Source organism: Rana temporaria, chromosome 4 (genome assembly GCF_905171775.1).
Source record: "Rana temporaria chromosome 4, aRanTem1.1, whole genome shotgun sequence".
Classification (NCBI taxonomy): Eukaryota; Metazoa; Chordata; class Amphibia; order Anura; family Ranidae; genus Rana; species Rana temporaria.
Genome location: NC_053492.1, coordinates 335,049,749 through 335,067,830, shown reverse-complemented (window position 1 = coordinate 335,067,830; position 18,082 = coordinate 335,049,749). Strand labels below are relative to the sequence as shown.

At 45.4% G+C, this 18,082-nt stretch overlaps 1 protein-coding gene across 2 annotated transcripts in view; it reads right to left on the bottom strand.

The window, feature by feature from the left end:
• MTR (5-methyltetrahydrofolate-homocysteine methyltransferase) overlaps positions 1 to 18,082 on the bottom strand; it is a 1,155,773-nt gene that overhangs the window by 190,103 nt on the left and 947,588 nt on the right. For both annotated transcript variants that reach the window (XM_040350739.1, XM_040350741.1), the window contains one exon: positions 11,155 to 11,222. In XM_040350739.1, the coding sequence (XP_040206673.1) occupies positions 11,155 to 11,222 (68 nt within the window). The remainder of the gene's footprint in view (positions 1 to 11,154; positions 11,223 to 18,082) is intronic.

The window sequence follows — 18,082 nt, the reverse complement described above, 5'->3', positions numbered from 1 at the left end:
AAGCACAAACGTGGTGCTGGAGCCCCAAGGCAGCAGGCTCCATGGGGTTCATAAAAACTTCAAAGGGTAACCAGAAGTAAAACAGGTGTCTTTAGAAAAAAGGTAGTGGGTCAAACAAAGCTGGTATACTTGCTGGAGGAAACATGGTGATCCAGAGGCAAACTTGTCGATGATCTGAGGTAAGCGAGAATCCAGCCATTTGAAAGCTGCCGTGGAGGTATCAAAGAAACAAACACCATCTACCATGCAGAATGTTTTTGATCCGTTTCTCGCAAAGACACCTGTGGATCGCTGTATAGGACCTGCAGCATTTCTGGACCTCCGGGGAGTAATCCGGGAGGGATAGCAGTTTGGTGTTGTCAAAAATAAACTCTCCTTTAGCACAGGCCACAGCCAAGAAGCAATCCCTGTCGTGGTAATTCAATAAGTGAAGCAGAACTAGACATGCTGCTGCCCATGGAAATCGGTGGTGTGTGTGTGAGTGTGTGTGGGGGGGTGGGGACGTGGGCCTTTTCACACACAAAAGGTAGGCAGCATGTCAGTGATATCAAATAGCTTGGCAAGCATCTGCTCTGCAAGCTATGCTGGCCTAGATCTTTCAGCCCTCTCAGGGAGACCCAGTATGCAGATGTTGTTTTTCCTCAACGTGTTTTCAGTGTCTATGGCTTTCTCCTGCAAGGCTTTTACCTGTATTTGGAGAGCATGGAGGTCTGTGGAGTCTGTGCACACTACGTCTTCCAGCTCAGAGACCCGATACTCCTCGGTGACCCTGGATCGGAACTTGTCCAAGTCATGTCAGATCATACTGAAATCCGTTTATCAATTTTAGCTGTCACGAATTCTTTGCAGGAGGTGATGGCTGCTAGGATTTCAGCGCTGGATGGAGAAGGCTCTGTGGAGGCATACAGAGTGGTCTGTGTGCTGTTGGACATGGTAGAAGCAGGTATATACTTCAAAGGCATAAGCCTTAGTGATAACCTGCCTATCGTCCCAGAAATGGTGGGGCAAGAAGCCGGGCAGCCCTTGCGAGACAGGAAGAACAAACAGAGAATCCAAAAATTGTATAGAAACAGTGATCAAGAGATAAACTTGCACTGCATGTACAACATCTAAATAATGTAGAGAGACTTGATGATTCAATACAACCTTGTCTTTATAAAGAACAATGAAGGGTTTCTTGCAAGATAATGCCCCCAGTTTTAAAACCTGTTTAGCTGACATGATAGTCATGAGACTAATACTCAATGGGCACAAATGCAGGCTTTTGTAGGGCTAACAGGACCAAATTGAGATCCCAAGGTGAAACATGCAACCAAACAGTGGGGGCCATGTAAATGACCCTAAGGGGGGCATTTACAGGGAAAGGAGTGGCCAGTGTTCTTGGGAAAACAACCTTTCAGTGTGCTCAGGACCAAAGACCAAATACTGTTCTAACCCAGATTGGAGAAAGGACACAATACGTCCGATAAAGCATTATCTAGAACAAAGGTCGCCAAACTATGGCCCTCCAGTTGTTCAGGAACTACAAAACCCATCATGCCGAGCCATGTCTGTAAATGTCAGAGTTTTACAATGCCTCATGGGATGTGTAGTTCTGCAACAGCTGGAGCCATAGTTTGGTAATCCCTTATCTAAAACAAAACATTTGTGCCTTCCTTGCACACGGCAAAGTAAACCTTAAAGATGTAGTGATCGACTACAGAATAGGTTGATTGCATAGCTTTAAGAAACCTAGGAAAAACTGAGTCTGAGAGACCCTAATCTTTCAGTATTTGGGTTTCAACATACAAGTTGTTAAGGCCAGCAGCTGTAAAGCAGGATGATAGACGGGTCTTTGAGACAGCAGGTTGTATGGGTCTGTAAGTGCCCACAGAAAGTCTCCCAGCAGTCAGAGAATGTCTGAGTAGCTCTGGGCCAAATTGGTGCCAACAAGATCACTGGAATGTCTTCGCTCTACCTCGATCCTGCAAAACCATCAAGGAAAACCCTGTAGCAGAGGAAAGCCAAAATAACTGGAACTGATCCTACAGGGTCACTGAAATGTCCACTATGGAAGCCTTTATATCCTTAATCCTGGGCCACAAACCTGTGAACTTATTTGTTGAATCGAGATGCCCACAGATCTTTGTCCATTGTCCCCAAGCAGTAATAAATATGCTGAACACCTCGAGGTGACCATACCACCACATCTAAAATGACTGAAAAAGTCAGCCTGCCATTTGTCAACCCTGGAATCTGTATTTTGGCCCAAGACATGATTAGGTCTGCTTCTTGAAAGGCCACACAGGTTTTGTTGCTGCCCTGGTGGTAAGTCATGGCTGTAGGATTGTCCAACTAAATCATCAGTTACTCCTAAAGCTGCATAGTCCAACACAGCAGGAAAAAGCAACCAGCCCTCAGTACAAGAATGTTGATGGACAGTCAGAATGTCGCTGACAATCATGTCCCTTGGACTGTTTCTATCCCCAGACATCTACCAGGTTTAACTTCCATCATAAGACCCGTCCAGATTGACACAAGCGGTATTCCAGAGTCTGGCTCGGGGTGGAATTTCAGCACCAAAAGCGGTAACCCCAAGTCAGACTCGGAATCGCATCGCAGTATCCACAGGCACAGGTTACTTACCTTGTTCCTGGATCCTGCGATGCCTCCCCGCTGTGTGATCGAGTTATGTCCTCCTCGCTCGATTCACAGTGCCCTTGTGCTGCAGAGCTCAGTTCCCTGCGACGTTACGACACACGGGGGCGGAGATCGGCGCCAAATTCAAAAAAGTAAATACACACAATACATACTGTCATCTTATAGATTACAGTACTGTATGAAATAAACACACACCCCCTTTGTCCCCAGTGGTCTGCCCAGTGTCCTACATGCACTTTTATATAATAAAAACTGTCCTTTCTGCCTGTAAACCGGAGATTGTCCATAACAACCAAAAAGTGTCCCTTTACATCAAAAGTTTTAGACCATCTAGAAAACAGCAATAAATTAAATTAGAATCACTTGCAGAATTGAGTGATAGTGATTTGTGGGGAAATTCGTCATCAAACAATAAAAGTGATAACAGCGACAATTCTGCAACTGAGCAAATGTCAGTGTTTTTTTTTTTTTGGAACAATAGTTTTTTATTAGAGTTATCATATTATACAAAGCTGGTACATTAGATCATTTCAAGGTATAACAAGCAGTATAAAGGAATACATCTTACAGGAAGATATAGATAGTGTACATATGAAGACTACATACTCTCTTTAAGGGTTGACCTCCAGAGGAGGTTATGCCTGACACCCCTTTCGGGTACAACTGTGAACAGGCTAGCTGCAATACCGAAACTACGTAGCCTATCCAGGGCCTTAACGAGGGTCCCTGGTGCATGACCATCTAGTAAGTGTTTCCAAAACGCATTGACACCCACTTAGGGACTAACTAAGAAACAGTTTAACAATGATAGACATAAATTCAAAATGAACAGACAGAGGCATACCTAGGTACCGGGTCCTACCACTAGAAGGCAGATCGTTTACACTTTATATATTTCATGAGGATCATAGGTGTGAGGGGGCATATTTAGATGACTTCCATATTTCCCAGTGCTTATGGAAGGTGTGGGATCTCCTTTCCGTGTAAGCTAGCATTTTTTCCATTGTATATTGTGAGTTCACCCTAGAAATCAGCTGCGCAATGCTTGGTGCCTGTTGGGAGCGCCATTCTTTTGCTATCGAGATGCGGGCTGCAAATAGTATGTGCACAACAACTTTTCTCATTAGCGGTGGAAAATTCTCAATACCCAAGCTTAATAACGTAAATGCAGGGTTAAGCGTGTATTTTACCGACGAGACACCAACAATAATCGATTGTACCCTCTTCCAGAACCTTTGTATGATACTACAACTCCAAAAAATATGAATTAGGCTCCCTGATGACTGGCAGTTTCTCCAGCATAGTGGTGTGATAGAGCTGTTCATTTCATGTAACCTGACAGGGGTTAGGTACCATCTATGCAATAGCTTCTGTGCATTATCCCAGTGGTCCATATAGGCCGAAGATTTCCCATTGTATTTTATGGCTTCGTGCATATGGTGTAATGGAAATTCCAGTTGCAGTTCTCCTTCCCATTTTAACATGTTAGGACTCTTACTCTGGACATATAGGGGAGACGCAAGTTTATAGAAGAGGGATATCCCTTTATGTTCGTTTCAGGGTTTGCTCCATAAGAAATCCCAAAGAGTCTGCAGAATTTCGATAGGCCTCCTTCTATTGACCTTATTGTAGTGTTGAATTTGGAATATCCTATATTTGTCTACAGCGGTTTGATCACTCGGAGGGGGCGTAGAGTAGTGCGCCCCCGCCTTTTTCCAAGCTTTAACCGTGAAATTCGGAATGGGGTACTCGTATGCTGCTAGAGGAATTTGTAAAGTTTGGGTGGGTATATCGGTAAAGTGTATGTTAGTAAGGGCAGACCATGCATTCATAGTAGCTTGTATAGTCGGATAAGGCGGAGCAATTGGATTATGGTGTAGACTAGCCGTTATCGCCAGCGCAGGGAGATCATGACCAGGTGTGACCGCATGTTCTATTGTTGACCAACGGTTGTCAGTTTGGCAAGAGAACCAGTAGCGCATTTGGTCTAGAACCGCTGCTCTATAATACAATTGGGCGTTGGGTAGCCCCACTCCTCCCAGTCGTTTGGGCTTGTAGAGTTGTGCTATTGCAACCCTGGGTTTCCTATTCCCCCAGATGAATTTCCTTAGTGAATTTTCCAGTTGTGTGAAGAATTTTTGTGGTATTGGGATGGGCAACAGCTTGGGTAATACTTGCATTTGATATGCTGCTATCCTTCCTAGCCACGAAAGGTGTAGAGCACCAATCTGAGTAAGCTCCGCCTCCACTTTAATTAGAAGAGGGGGAAAGTTACTTGTATACATTTTACTTGAGGAGGCTGTAAGTTGGACTCTCAGGTAGGTAATTGAGGGAGGGTCCCAATTGCAAGGGAAGTTATTTTTTAGGTTATTCTTTCCTTTTTGGGATAGGTTTAGCGTCAGAGCATGACATTTGATTGCATTTACCTTGTAAAAGGATACTTGTCCAAACCTATGTAGTAACGACTGAATCGTTGGCAGGGATTCCACAGGGTTGGAGATAGTTAAGATTATATCACCGTCAAATAGCCCTATTTTGTGAGTCTCAGAGTCTGTTTCTATACCTGTTATTTTATCGCAAGATCTAATGTATTCTGCCAGTGGTTCTATCACTAACGAGAAGATGATTGGGGATAGCGGGCAGCCTTGACGAGTGCCATTGGAGAGAGTGAAGGGGTCGGACAGAAGACTGGACGAATATACCCTGGCTGTGGGAGTGGTATACAGTGACATGATTGCCGAGTGCATTAGGTCAGAGATTCCAAATTTATTTAAGGTCCCCGACAGGTATCCCCAATGGACCCTATCAAAGGCCTTTTCTGCATCGAGGGCCATGAATGCGCTGGGGGTCTGCGAGACCTCCGCTAAACGCAGGAGATCAAGCATCCTCCTGGTCCCATCTGGTGCTTGTCTTCCTCTCACAAAGCCAACTTGATCTAAACCAATAAGGGAGGGTGTGACGTCCATTAATCTATTGGCTAGGACCTTGGCATATATTTTTAAGTCCAAGTTTAGGAGGGATATGGGTCTGAAATTTTGGGGGGGTCGAGGGATCTTTACCAGGCTTAGGCAGGGTGACAATAACTGCTTGGAGCATTTCCGTGGGGAAGGTTCCTGAAGAGGCTTCTGTATTGTAAATTTCCACTAACCGGGGGGCGAGTATGGCGGAGAATGCTTTGTAGTATTCGGCAGAAAAGCCGTCTGCTCCTGGGGATTTATGCATGGGTAAAGATTCAATAACATCCACTACTTCCTGCATTGTTATGGGTGAATTAAGTTTTTGCAATGAAGGACCATCCACAGAGGGTAAATGCACCCCCTGTAGAAAGTCTTCAATCTCCCTATCGGTGGGTTGGTGTGTAGTTGGGTCTTTTTTCAAGTTGTATAGTGCTTCGTAGTAGTCCTTAAAAGCGTTGGCGATGTCTCTGGGATTATGGTATGTTACATTATGCAGATGGTGTTTAATGTGCGTAAGGTTGGAGCGGGCCTGTCGTTTTTTAAGCCCTGCTTTATTATTCTGAGAGTAGTAGGAAACTTTTAGTCTCTTAAAGAAGGTGTCATAGTCTGCCCTAAGTACCTGCCGCAGTTCTTCGCGGCAAGCATTTAGCCGCTGAAGAATGTCATTGGACCTGGTGTTTGGGTTTTTGTGTTGCTCTTCTAGATCAGTGATGGACTCCTGCAGCTGTACCATACGTTGTTGTTTCTTTTTCTTTTCCCTAGAGGCAACCTGTATGAGGGCGCCCCTAGCGAAATGTCGGGGCGCGACAGGAGGAAAGTGTTGTTTCGCCACAACGGCCTATGAGATATTTTGCTGGCATCCACATCCTCTATAGTCACAGGCGCGTGATCTGACCACATGATGCTATGGATGTCAGCAGTTCGGACTTTTTGTAGCGTATGCATATCAGTCAGGAAAAAATCTATTCTTGAGTAGCTATCATGTACATTCGAATAAAAGGTGTAGTCCCTCTCGGTAGTCCTCAGGCATCGACATGGATCAAATAGTCTTTCATCATGACACAGTGATCCCAAAGAGGGCCTTCGCCTGAGGGCCACCGAAGAGACATCCAGCTCCTCATTCAGTATTGTATTAAAATCACCACATATCAAACCACCTTGTTTTGCCTTTTTGATAACCTTTCTGATGAACCGTAAGGGTCTAACATTAGGCGCATACACATTTACCAGCGTATAGGTGACATGATCTATTTCAGCTACTAGTATGAGGTAGCGTCCACAAGGATGGAAAAGAAAAGGTTAGTGTGTCCTTACAAGCAATCAAGACCCCATTCTTTTTTTTTTTTTTAACTATTCAGAGAGTCGTGGTTAATGATTCTTACTCTGAATGGTCCAATGTTATCAGTGGTGTACCCCAAGGTTCAGTGCTGGGACCCTTACTTTTCAATATATTTATAAATGATATTGGGTCTGAGATCAAAAGTAACATTTCTGTCTTTGCAGATGACACCAAGCTATGCAGTGGAATAACGTCCTTACAGGATGTCTCCAATTTACAAGCCGACCTCAATGCTCTGTCTGATTGGGCGACTAAGTGGCAGATGAGGTTTAATGTAGATAAATGTAAAGTTATGCACTTGGGGGCTAAGAATATGCATGCATCATACATACTAGGGGGAGTACAACTGGGGGGGTCTGTAGTGGAGAAAGATCTGGGGGTTTTAGTTGATCATAAGCTCAATAATGGCATGCAATGCCAAGCTGCGGTTTCCAAAGCGAGCAAAGTCCTTTCTTGTATTAAGAGAGGTATGGACTCCAGAGACAGAGATATAATTTTGCCCCTGTACAAATCATTAGTAGGACCTCATCTGGAATATGCAGTTCAGTTTTGGGCACCAGTTCTCAAAAAGGATATAGGAGAACTGGAGAAAGTGCAGAGAAGAGCAACCAAATTGATAAGAGGCATGGAGGAGCTCAGCTATGAGGAAAGATTAGAGGAACTAGATTTATTCACTCTTGAGAAGAGGAGAATAAGGGGGGATATGATCAACATGTACAAATATATAAGAGGTCCATACAGTGAACTTGGTGTTGAGTTATTCACTTTACGGTCATCACTGAGGACAAGGGGGCACTCTTTACGTCTAGAGGAAAAGAGATTTCACCTCCAAATACGGAAAGGTTTTTTCACAGTAAGCGCTGTGAAAATGTGGAACAGACTCCCTCCAGAGGTGGTTCTGGCCAGATCAGTAGATTGCTTTAAGAAAGGTCTGGATTCTTTCCTAAATGTACAGAATATAACTGAGTACTAAGATTTGTAGGTAAAGTTGATCCAGGGTAAATCCGATTGCCTCTCGGGGGATCAGGAAGGAATTTTTTCCCCTGCTGTAGCAAATTGGATCATGCTCTGCTGGGGTTTTTTGCCTTCCTCTGGATCAACTGTGGGTATGAAGTTGGGTGTATAGGATTTTACTGTGTTTTTTTATTTTGTTTTTTGTGGTTGAACTGGATGGACTTGTGTCTTTTTTCAACCTGACTAACTATGTAACTATGTAACTATTCATAGCAGTAAAAATATGTGGGAACTTGGCATGCGTACACTTTGGGGGATTTGTGCTAGAGAAATGAGTTTCTTGTACGCATAAAATGTTACATTTGTCTTCTATAGCTGATTTCCACAGAGTCCTGCGCTTGTAAGGGCTATTTAATCCCCTCACGTTATGGGACATTAGCTTAAGTGTCATTCTTCTGGTAAGTTAAGCTACAACGCCATCTAGTGGTATTATTGAGTACTGACAGGATCAGTCTAGGTAATTGCAGATTGTAGAAATGGAAAAAAAGAAAAAAAACAAATGTCCTTATAACTTCTGAACAAAAAAACGTTTCAGAACGGACAGGCCGCTTGGCTTGCGGCAAATAAGTTACGGCAAACATCTCGTAACCAAATATGGGGGGAAAAAAAAGGTAGAACAGCCGGACATCGGGTGCCAGTCAGGGCAGAATATAATCATCAGAGACAACAATATCAGGCAAGGCTCATAAATAGAAAGGTAAAAATGGAACAGGCTTTGGAAAGCAAAGGCAGCAGTTCTCAGAGGAGAGCATCAGGTATCATATCAGTTCTGCATACAAAATTTACTTACTCCTCCTGTTCTGTCTTTGGGGATTGCGATTCTGGAGAGAAGGGTCAGGTTCTGCTGGGAGACCTTCAGCAGGGATCAGACGCCATTTTTTGAGGAGGTTGAGGCCTTTATCCAGCGATGCAATCGAGTGCATTCACTTCCACTAGCAGTTTGGCTGGGAAGCCCCACTTGTAGAGGATTTTATGGTTCCGTAGTATCTTGGTGATGGGGACCAGATTATGTCTCGCAGCCAGTGTAGCTTGTGACAGGTCAGCATAGAGTGCGATTCCAGCAAAGGGATCAGGTAGCGCAGGGTGTTGTCTGGTGTAGCGCATAAGCTGATCCTAATGTGGCAAAAGTGGATCCTTGCTATCACATCTCTAGGGATTTGGTCAGGCAGAAAGGGTGGCTTGGGCAGTCTATGGGCCCTGTCTATGATGATGTCGGCTGGGCCCAGGGCTGGAATGGCTGTCATCATCAATTTTTGCAGATACAGTGTAAGCTCTGCAGGTTTAACAGTCTCAGGGACCCCTCTGAATTTAATGTTGTTTCTCCTTGCTCTGTCCTCTAAATCTGACATTTTGAGGCGCATATATTTAATTTCCTCTTCCACATCAAAGTGGGCATCCACTAGGTCATTGTGTGCTAGTGTAAACTCCTCCATCTTCTGCTCCACATACTCCACTCTCCTGCTGACTGCAGCTATTTCCCCCTTAGTAGTCTGCATGAATGATGCCATGTCACATTGCAGGGCCCCCCTCAGTGTTTGCAGCATCTCCTTCATAGTAGTGTCCACCATAGGTTGACCTGATGTGGGGAATGCATCCAGCTGCTGGGCGTATGATGAGGATTCCTCCATGTCCTCCCCCTCATTGTCATTGCCATCCCGGGTCCCTGAGGCCTCCCCAATCCTCCTTTTTTGTTTGGCAGGGCTGCTAAAGGGGGAATCAGGTGTTGTGTGGCCATGGGAGTGTGACTCACCCGAGGATGGCAGTGGATTCGATGCCGCCGCGTGTGTGGGATCCAGAGCGCGGCTCCCAGCGCCGGCGCCATCTTGGATTTCTCGGCTCCTGGCTGGAGGGAAGAAATCAGTCAGTTTGCGGGGTCCCTTTCTCTCCTTTCGTTTATGCATGGTAGCCAATGCGTTCCCCCACTTCTCCTGTATTCCGCAGGTGCTTTTGGGGTGTCTGTGCTGTGAGCCGCTTACAATCACCCGGTGTGTCAGAGCTCACCTAGCACACATCCATCAGCTCTGGCTGCCGGCTCCGCCCCCCAAATTTCAGTGTTTTTGATTACATTATTGAATAATTTTTATTATAATTACATTATTATTTGTTATAATTATGTATAGTTATTTATATTATAATTTATGATTTTGTTTTTTAAACTTTATCATACCCGGGATGTCTACTAGACTCTTTTTTGGACAGATTTAAAGGGGTTGTAAAGGTAAAAAAAAAAAAAAAAAAAAAAAGCCTCACATTACTGTGTGTAGTTAGACAGAAAAACAGGAAGTGAGGATTTCTCAGAAGAAATAAGGACATTTAAAAGCAAAATCGAAGGATGAGGTAAGTGAAGGAGGACTGCCCTAAGGTAAAGGAAGCTATTTAGGTAAACAAAAAAAAGTCCTTTACAACCCCTTTAAATGTTATTGCATAGCTGGTAGCTTGACAATTTGGCCATTTAGTCTTCAGTCAGCATGGCAATTTGTGTCTCAACATTAAATGAACCTACAGACAAATCTTTCACCGCTCCAGGTGAGCCTCACTTATCATTAAGGGCTGTTGAACCACCAGGGTGCTGGCGATGCTGATTGTAGCAAAATAAACAAAAAAAACTCTGGACTGCCGCACTCCAAAATGACTAAAACAAATTAGGTCTTTATTTTCAAATGCACATGCATTCACCGCAAGCAAAAATGTACAGTATAGGCCGACGCGTTTCACGCTGTACTTCAGCGCTTAGCCATGACTAAGCGCTGAAGTACAGCGTGAAACGCGTTGGCCTATACTGTACCTTTTTGCTTGCGGTGAATGCATGTGCATTTGAAAATAAAGACCTAATTTGTTTTAGTCATTTTGGAGTGCGGCAGTCCAGAGTTTTTTTCGTTTATTTTGTTATTAAATGAACCTAATTGACACTGATTTACTAAAGGAAAATAGGCTGTTTACTTAGCTTAGTGAATGAGGCCAAACTGAGCAGACTTCAATTATCCAATCAAATGCAACCAAAAATCCTATTTGTTTTTCACTTGCAGAACATTTTCACTAAGCATCATTTCATTCACTAAGCCAAGTTAAAATGTTAAGCAAATGTGCTCTACTTCTTTAGTAATCATTCTAAGTTTCAGGTAAAGTAATAAAGGGTTCTCTGGTTTATAAACAAAAATGCACACACATCAAAAGGACTGAACAATAAAGACATTCAGAACTTACCAGCTTTGTTTTCAATTGCAGCTCGCAAAATCTTATCACATGGAGTCATAACACCTAGGTCAATCACCCTTAAATAAAAGTAAAATTAATAAATAAAATCAATTAAATAATTTGAGACACTAAGAACCACAATTAGTATCCACAATCAGTACCCCAAGTATAAATATACAATACACTTCTTTATTACCAAAGTAATGCTATGTGTTACATTTCTATTAAAGTGGAAGTCAAGTCTTTTTTTTTTTACTTGTTCCTACAGGTAAGCCTATAATAAGGCTTACCTGTAGGTACAGTGAATACCTCCTAAACTTGCACCGTTTAAGAGATATTCACACTGAATGCAGTTGGTGACGTCACCAAAACATGTGCTCTGAAGGGACAGCATACCTGTGACTCCTGTGAGAATTACGATTATACAGGATTTATATAGAGCCAACAGTTTGCGCAGCACTTTATAAACATCAGGGAACATCATCGCAGCTCGGCCAGTCAGATGGCCGAAGCACGCAAACCCAGAAGGAAGACCCCGTCAGCATGCTGCTGGATTGCTTTGTTCTAAGGTAAGCATTTCATAGGGACTGATTTACTAAAACTGGAGAGTGCAAAATCTGGTGCAGCTCTGCTTTTAGGTTTTTGTCAAAGCTTAAAGGGGTTGTAAAGGAATTTTTTTTTTCATAATAAGCATCCTTTACCTGCAGACATTCCTCTTTTCACTTCCTCATTGTTCGTTTTTGCTCAGAAGTTGCTCTATTTCTTCTCTGTTCTGTTCACTTCCTGCTTGTCTGATTTTACTGACCACCGTGATGGGAGGATTTACTGCGGTGGTCAGTAACATGCTCACCCCCTCCTGGGAACTACATCTGCGTGGCAGGATGCTCTCTACGTGTTAGAGACTTCAAGGAGGTGTGAATTACTGGGCGTGCCACAATTCATACTGGGAAATGTAGTTCTTACATGAACAAACAATGCAAACCAGGAAGTAAAAGAGAACAGAAACTAGAATGCCGGAGGTGATATAGATGAATGAAATTAATCGGTATTTACTCGTTTTTTTAACAGAATCATTACACTATTCTGTCTGTCTACCTTGCAGACATGAATTTTAGGCAATTTTTTTTTCCTTTAGTGACCCTTTAATTAACCAATACTGGGCACTTTCACCCCCCCTTTCTTCCCAGACCAATTTTCAGCTTCCAGTGCTCTCACACTTTGAATGACAATTGCTCAGTCATGCTACCCTTTACCCAAATACCATTTTTATAAATTTGTTCACACAAATGGAGCTTTCTTTTGGTGGTATTTATTCACCACTGGGTTTTTGTTTTTTTTGCGATATGAGGGAAAAAAAAAAACTAAAAAAAACGAAATAAAAAAAAAATTCTACTTTGTTTCAAAAGAAATCCAATACAATCCAATGTTGTCATACAGTTAGGCCAGAACATATTCTGCTACATGTCTTTGGTAAAAAAAAAAAAAAAAATCCTGATAAGTGTATGATAATAGGCTTGTATAGAATCTACAATACAAGCTAGGCTACATATCGGTGAAAATGTACCAACCCTGATGTACTGAAAGGCTCTCTAATTACTTGAGGCTCTAAAATGTCAGGACAGTACAGATAGCCCCCAAATGACCCCATTTTGTAAAGATGAAAGCATCAAGGTATTTAGTCAAAGGCATAATGAGTTTTTTTTTTTTTTTTTAAGTTACATTTTTTTGCCCACAATATGTTTGGAAAACAAAGAATTTGTATTTAATTTTTCCACAAAATTGTCATATTAACAAGTTATTTATCACATATGGCACAGATAAACTTGCAATTACACCCCAAAATATATTATGATGCTATTCCTGAGTATGGTGATACCACATCTGAGAGACTTTTCCACATACAGAGGCCCAACATGCAGGGAGCACCATCAGGTGTTCTAGGAGTTTCCTGATTACCCATTACATTTTCGAAGGCGCTGGAGTACCAACACAATGAAATTATCCACAAAATGACCACATTTTGGAAAGAACAAACCCCAACATATACTCTACGAGGTATAATGAGTCTTTTGAACATGTAATTTGTTTCCACACATTTTTGGAAAACGTGGAAAGAAAGTGAAAACTTTTATTTATTTTTTTTCACACAAAGTTGTCAATTTATATACTTTTTCCAACACAGCAAAAATGACACCCTAAAATGCATTCTGCTACTCCTCCTGAGTATGGCAAAACCACATGTGAGACTTTTACACATCCTGGCCATGTGGCCCAACATGCAGGGAGCACCATCAGGCGTTCTAAAGCCATACATTACTAATTTAATTTCCTAAGTACCTATCACATTTTTGAAGGCCCTGGAGAACCAGGACAATGGAATTAGATGTACCAGATGATCACTGACAAATGTGCGCCAGGCGCCCAACAGGTGTTTACTGGGACAGACGCCCAACAGGTGTTTACTGGGACAGACGCCCAACAGGTGTTTACTGGGACAGACGCCCAACAGGTGTTTACTGGGACAGACGCCCAACAGGTGTTTACTGGGACAGACGCCCAACCGGTGTTTACTGGGACAGACGCCCAACCGGTGTTTACTGGGACAGACGCCCAACCGGTGTTGGTGTTTTCACTGTTTGGGGACACTAGCTGGGTGTGTAAAAAGCTGTAAAAAACAGCTCATACTCACTGATCCCCAGCTCGCAGATCCGCTCTCCTTCTCACTGACCATGTGAGGAGAAGCAGAGCCGATTGCCTGGCAATGGCTCTCCGCTCACATTACATGACGACTGATTGGACACAGCCGTCCTGTGATCAGGAGGGCCAATCACAGAGCCCTCCTGCCGTGTATGTTGCCCTGTCTCTGAATGACACAGATACATCGGGGCTGAGCGGGCATGTAACGCATGGACATGTAATCAGGGCACTGATTATCAGTGCCCCGATTATAGTAAAGCCCCTAAGTGCCAGCAATCAATGCCCAATGATACCAATCAGTGCCCATCAATGACACCAATCAGTGCCTATCAGGGATGCACGTCACTGCTGCCTTTAGTGTCCATCAGTGCCTGCTCATTAGTGCTGCCCATCAATGCCGCCTTTCAGTGCGGCATATTAGTGCCACCTCATCAGCGCCCATCAGTGAAGGAGAAAAACCCCTGTTAGTCTTACCAGTAACAGTATTTCCAGGAACCTTTCAGGACAGCTACTTGAGACATGATTGGCTCTGCCCTTCACAGGAAACACACACCAGATACAATTTAAAAGGCCCCTCCGTTTCCTCTGACCCTAAGTTGTTTAGAAGATCAAGAAAACCTCCACTAAAGTGAACCCGGCAGAGGAAAAAACACAAAAACAAAACACCACCACCAGGTGAAAGTAAAATAGGGTGGGAATATAGATGCTGTCCTGGAAGGTTCCTGGAAATACGGTTACCGGTAAGACTAACATGGGTTTTCCCCCCTCACCTTCCAGGACAGTTACTTGAGAGGATAAGCAAGATACTATACCTTAGGGAGGGACAACAGCCTGAAGCACTTTCCTACCAAAGGAGAGGTTCTGGCTGGAAAGCATCTGAACTCTATGGGCCAGATCCACAAAGCACTTACGCCGGTGTATCTCGAGATGCACGGCATACCTATGCGCCTTATCCACAGAACTAGATACACCTGAAAATAGGCTTCTTCGACCGACATAACTTTTCTACGCCGGCGCAGCATGGGCGCATATATACGCTGGACGCATCTGGCGCTCCCATTGATTTCCAATTCAAATATGCAAATGAGGGAGATACGGCGATCCACAAAATGTATGTGCGCCCGACGCCGGCTACGCGCACCGCACGTAAGTTGTACGTCTGGCCTAAAGTTACCCCTCATAAAAGCAGGTGTAACTCAGCAACAGACATGCACAGGTCAGCCGGAGAGCAACTGCAGCAGCACCGTTACGGACCAGCTGAGCATCCACACTTGCAGGACAACAATCTGTATGCCAACATGCCAGGGGCATCCATGGTCATAGCTATACTACTGGCTTCACAGGCGCGTAGAAGGAGGGCACGGGAGAGGATATACCGACCGCGCATAAACGTCCTTGGCATGGGTGATTCGGAGGTGTATCGCATGTTCAGATTCAGCCCTGACGCCAACCTGGAATTAGTCACAACCCTGCAAGATGACATCACCAGCAAGACAGATCGCTCACATGCAGTGGAGCCACTGGTCAAGGTACTGGCAACACCATTTACTTGCCAGTGGCTCGTTCCAGTGTACAAGTGGAGTTGTGGCTGGGATGGCACAATCCTCCACGAGCAGATGTGTGCACCAGGTTGTCCCCGCAATCCTAAGATGCATGTCCCACCACATCATCAGACCCACCCATGAGCAACTGCGGCTGAAGGCAATGGCGGATTTCTTCAGAATTGCCGGATTCCCACGCACCGTGGGGGCAATTGATTGCACACATGTGGCACTATGGCCCCCCGTGCCACAGAGCACATATACCGTAATCATAAGCATTGGCATTCAATCAACGTACAGGTGATAGCCAATGCCCAATGCCTCATATGGCACATCCGTGCCAAACACCCAGGGGCCAGCCACGACAGCTACATATACCATCAAAGCAACATCCCAACAGAATTTGAACAGAACATGTACAGGGACAGCTGACTGGTTGGTGAGTGACATGGGAGTCAGGCATGACTGTCCGACCCCATGATGCAGACATCACAAGGGGCACATGCATGACTAACATCCTCCTGTCTTTTCCCTTCCAGGTGACTCTGCATATGCACTTGGGCCCCATCTCATGACTCCATACCGGAATCCCCAAACCAGAGGAGAGAGAAGATACAATGCTGCACACATACGTACCCGTGCAGTGGTGGAACGCACATTTGGCATCCTGAAGTCCCGTTTCGATGCCTGGATAAGTCTAGGGGGAACCCTGTTGTATTCCCCAAACTTCGTGTGCCAGATCATCGGTGCATGTTGCATAACTTTGCCGTGAGAAAGGGCCTGGAGATTGACATACGTGATGACCTGACCCCCGAACCAGACACCCCCCCCCCTAACCGAGGCTACCGCGTCTGCTGAGGGAACAGCAGTCAGGAGTTGCCTCACAGTAGGCATTTTTGCACGTTAAACACACACATTCATCATGGCACAAGGAGAATGCACGCATGCACACCACTGTGGTCCCTAGCTCACACACACCACATCCACATCACATTGAATTAGCCCAAGTCCACCATGCAGGACTTGGGAGCAGCAACGCCGCGCCAAGGCTCCAATGGTGTCAGTGTCCATTTATACCACATTCACACGGCCGTGGGGATAAATTCTCCCCGACAAGCCAGGGTGACACCCCTTACTGGCAGGAGTGTCACCCTCACATTCACACACCAGTCACATTGTCACCTGCACTACTGACCAAGTGCTGGGTATACAAACAAAATAAACCTCATAACCTGAGCATACAAAAAAAAAAACACTCATCGGACCTGTCGTGGCCCACGCCTGGTGCCACAGCCCCGGCTCCTTAGCTGCATGGTGGGAGCCTCAGGTGTGGGGGGAAATCAGGAGGAGGAGGATCATCCCCTGGTCTCTCCCTGACTGGCTGCCTGCCCTCCAACGCCAGGGCAATGCGGGTGAGGACCGCATTGGTCTCGGCCTGTAGCAGCCTTGACTGCCTCCCCTCCGCCTGGATGGCAGCAGTATTGTCCCGTATGGCCTCGGCCAGGGTCTGGACTTCTGCCACTAGGCCTGCTGTGGTGGCATGCAGATCCCCCAGGCAGTTGACCACAGCAGCACAGTTGCCACTGACATCCTGGACACTGTCAATGATCTGTGTGCAGAGGAGGCCATGCTGTCTGCCACTCGCCGCATCTGGACGGCAACCTCACCCAGATGGCAGGCCTGTTCCCTCTTGAGATGTTCCGGGAGGAACTCAGACACCCACCTAGTCTTCCTGGTAGCCTTCCTGGGGCCAGGAGAGGCTTGGGGCCGTCTATAAGGGGAGTCCCTTGAGGGGGTAGACCTGTTGGGGGAGGACCCTGAGGGGCTTCCCCTGATGGTGATGAAGGTCTGAGAGGGCCCGGCCAAAGGGGGAGACTCCTCCAAGTACAGGAAAACATCATGGTCCATATTGACCGTCTCCTCCTCAACCACCTCCTGAGGAGAGGTGTGGCCACTCCCCTCCACCGATGACTCACGGCTTTCCAGGGGGTCAGGCTCAGAATGATGTTCGGGGGATGGTGTGGGATGGCCACCGGCAGCAAATGGCCCCGCTCCCTCCTGCACATCTGTGGAGTACACAAAACATTCACATGTTGGTGGACCTACACACTTGTCACATGTTCCCTTCCACCCCCTCACATGCTACACACCAGATAGGAGATAAAACACACTACACACTTACCTGTCCTCAAGGCATCCTCAATGGAGTCAAAGCCCTCCACTCCCTCCACTTGATGCCTGTGGAGACACTGGGCAACCACCTGCTCATCAGGAGTGAGCGTTAAAGTAGTGGCTGGTCCCCCTCTAGTGCCACTGGCATGACTCCTTATCCTGGACATCTTACCTCGGACCAGGCGACGCAGGTCATTGATCTTTTTCTGGATGTCCTTGGGGGTCCTCACCTCATGTCCCAGGGCATTGACCTCTGTCGCAATCTGCAAAAGGATCTCCTCCTTCTTGGCCTGACTGGTGGTGCCACTCTGTGCACCATGGAGGTACACATCATACCTGGACATGGCCCTGATGATCACATCCTTCTCCTGGTCGGAGAAATTAAGCTTCCGCCTCTGCTTCCCAATAGCTGGAGCAGACATGGCTCTAAACCAAACCGCAGACAAAAGTACCTTGCTTCAGGGGGGGAAAGGAGCGGATGTACTTTTGCACTCGACGGGCGGATGTCTGGGCATATCTCAGGGGTT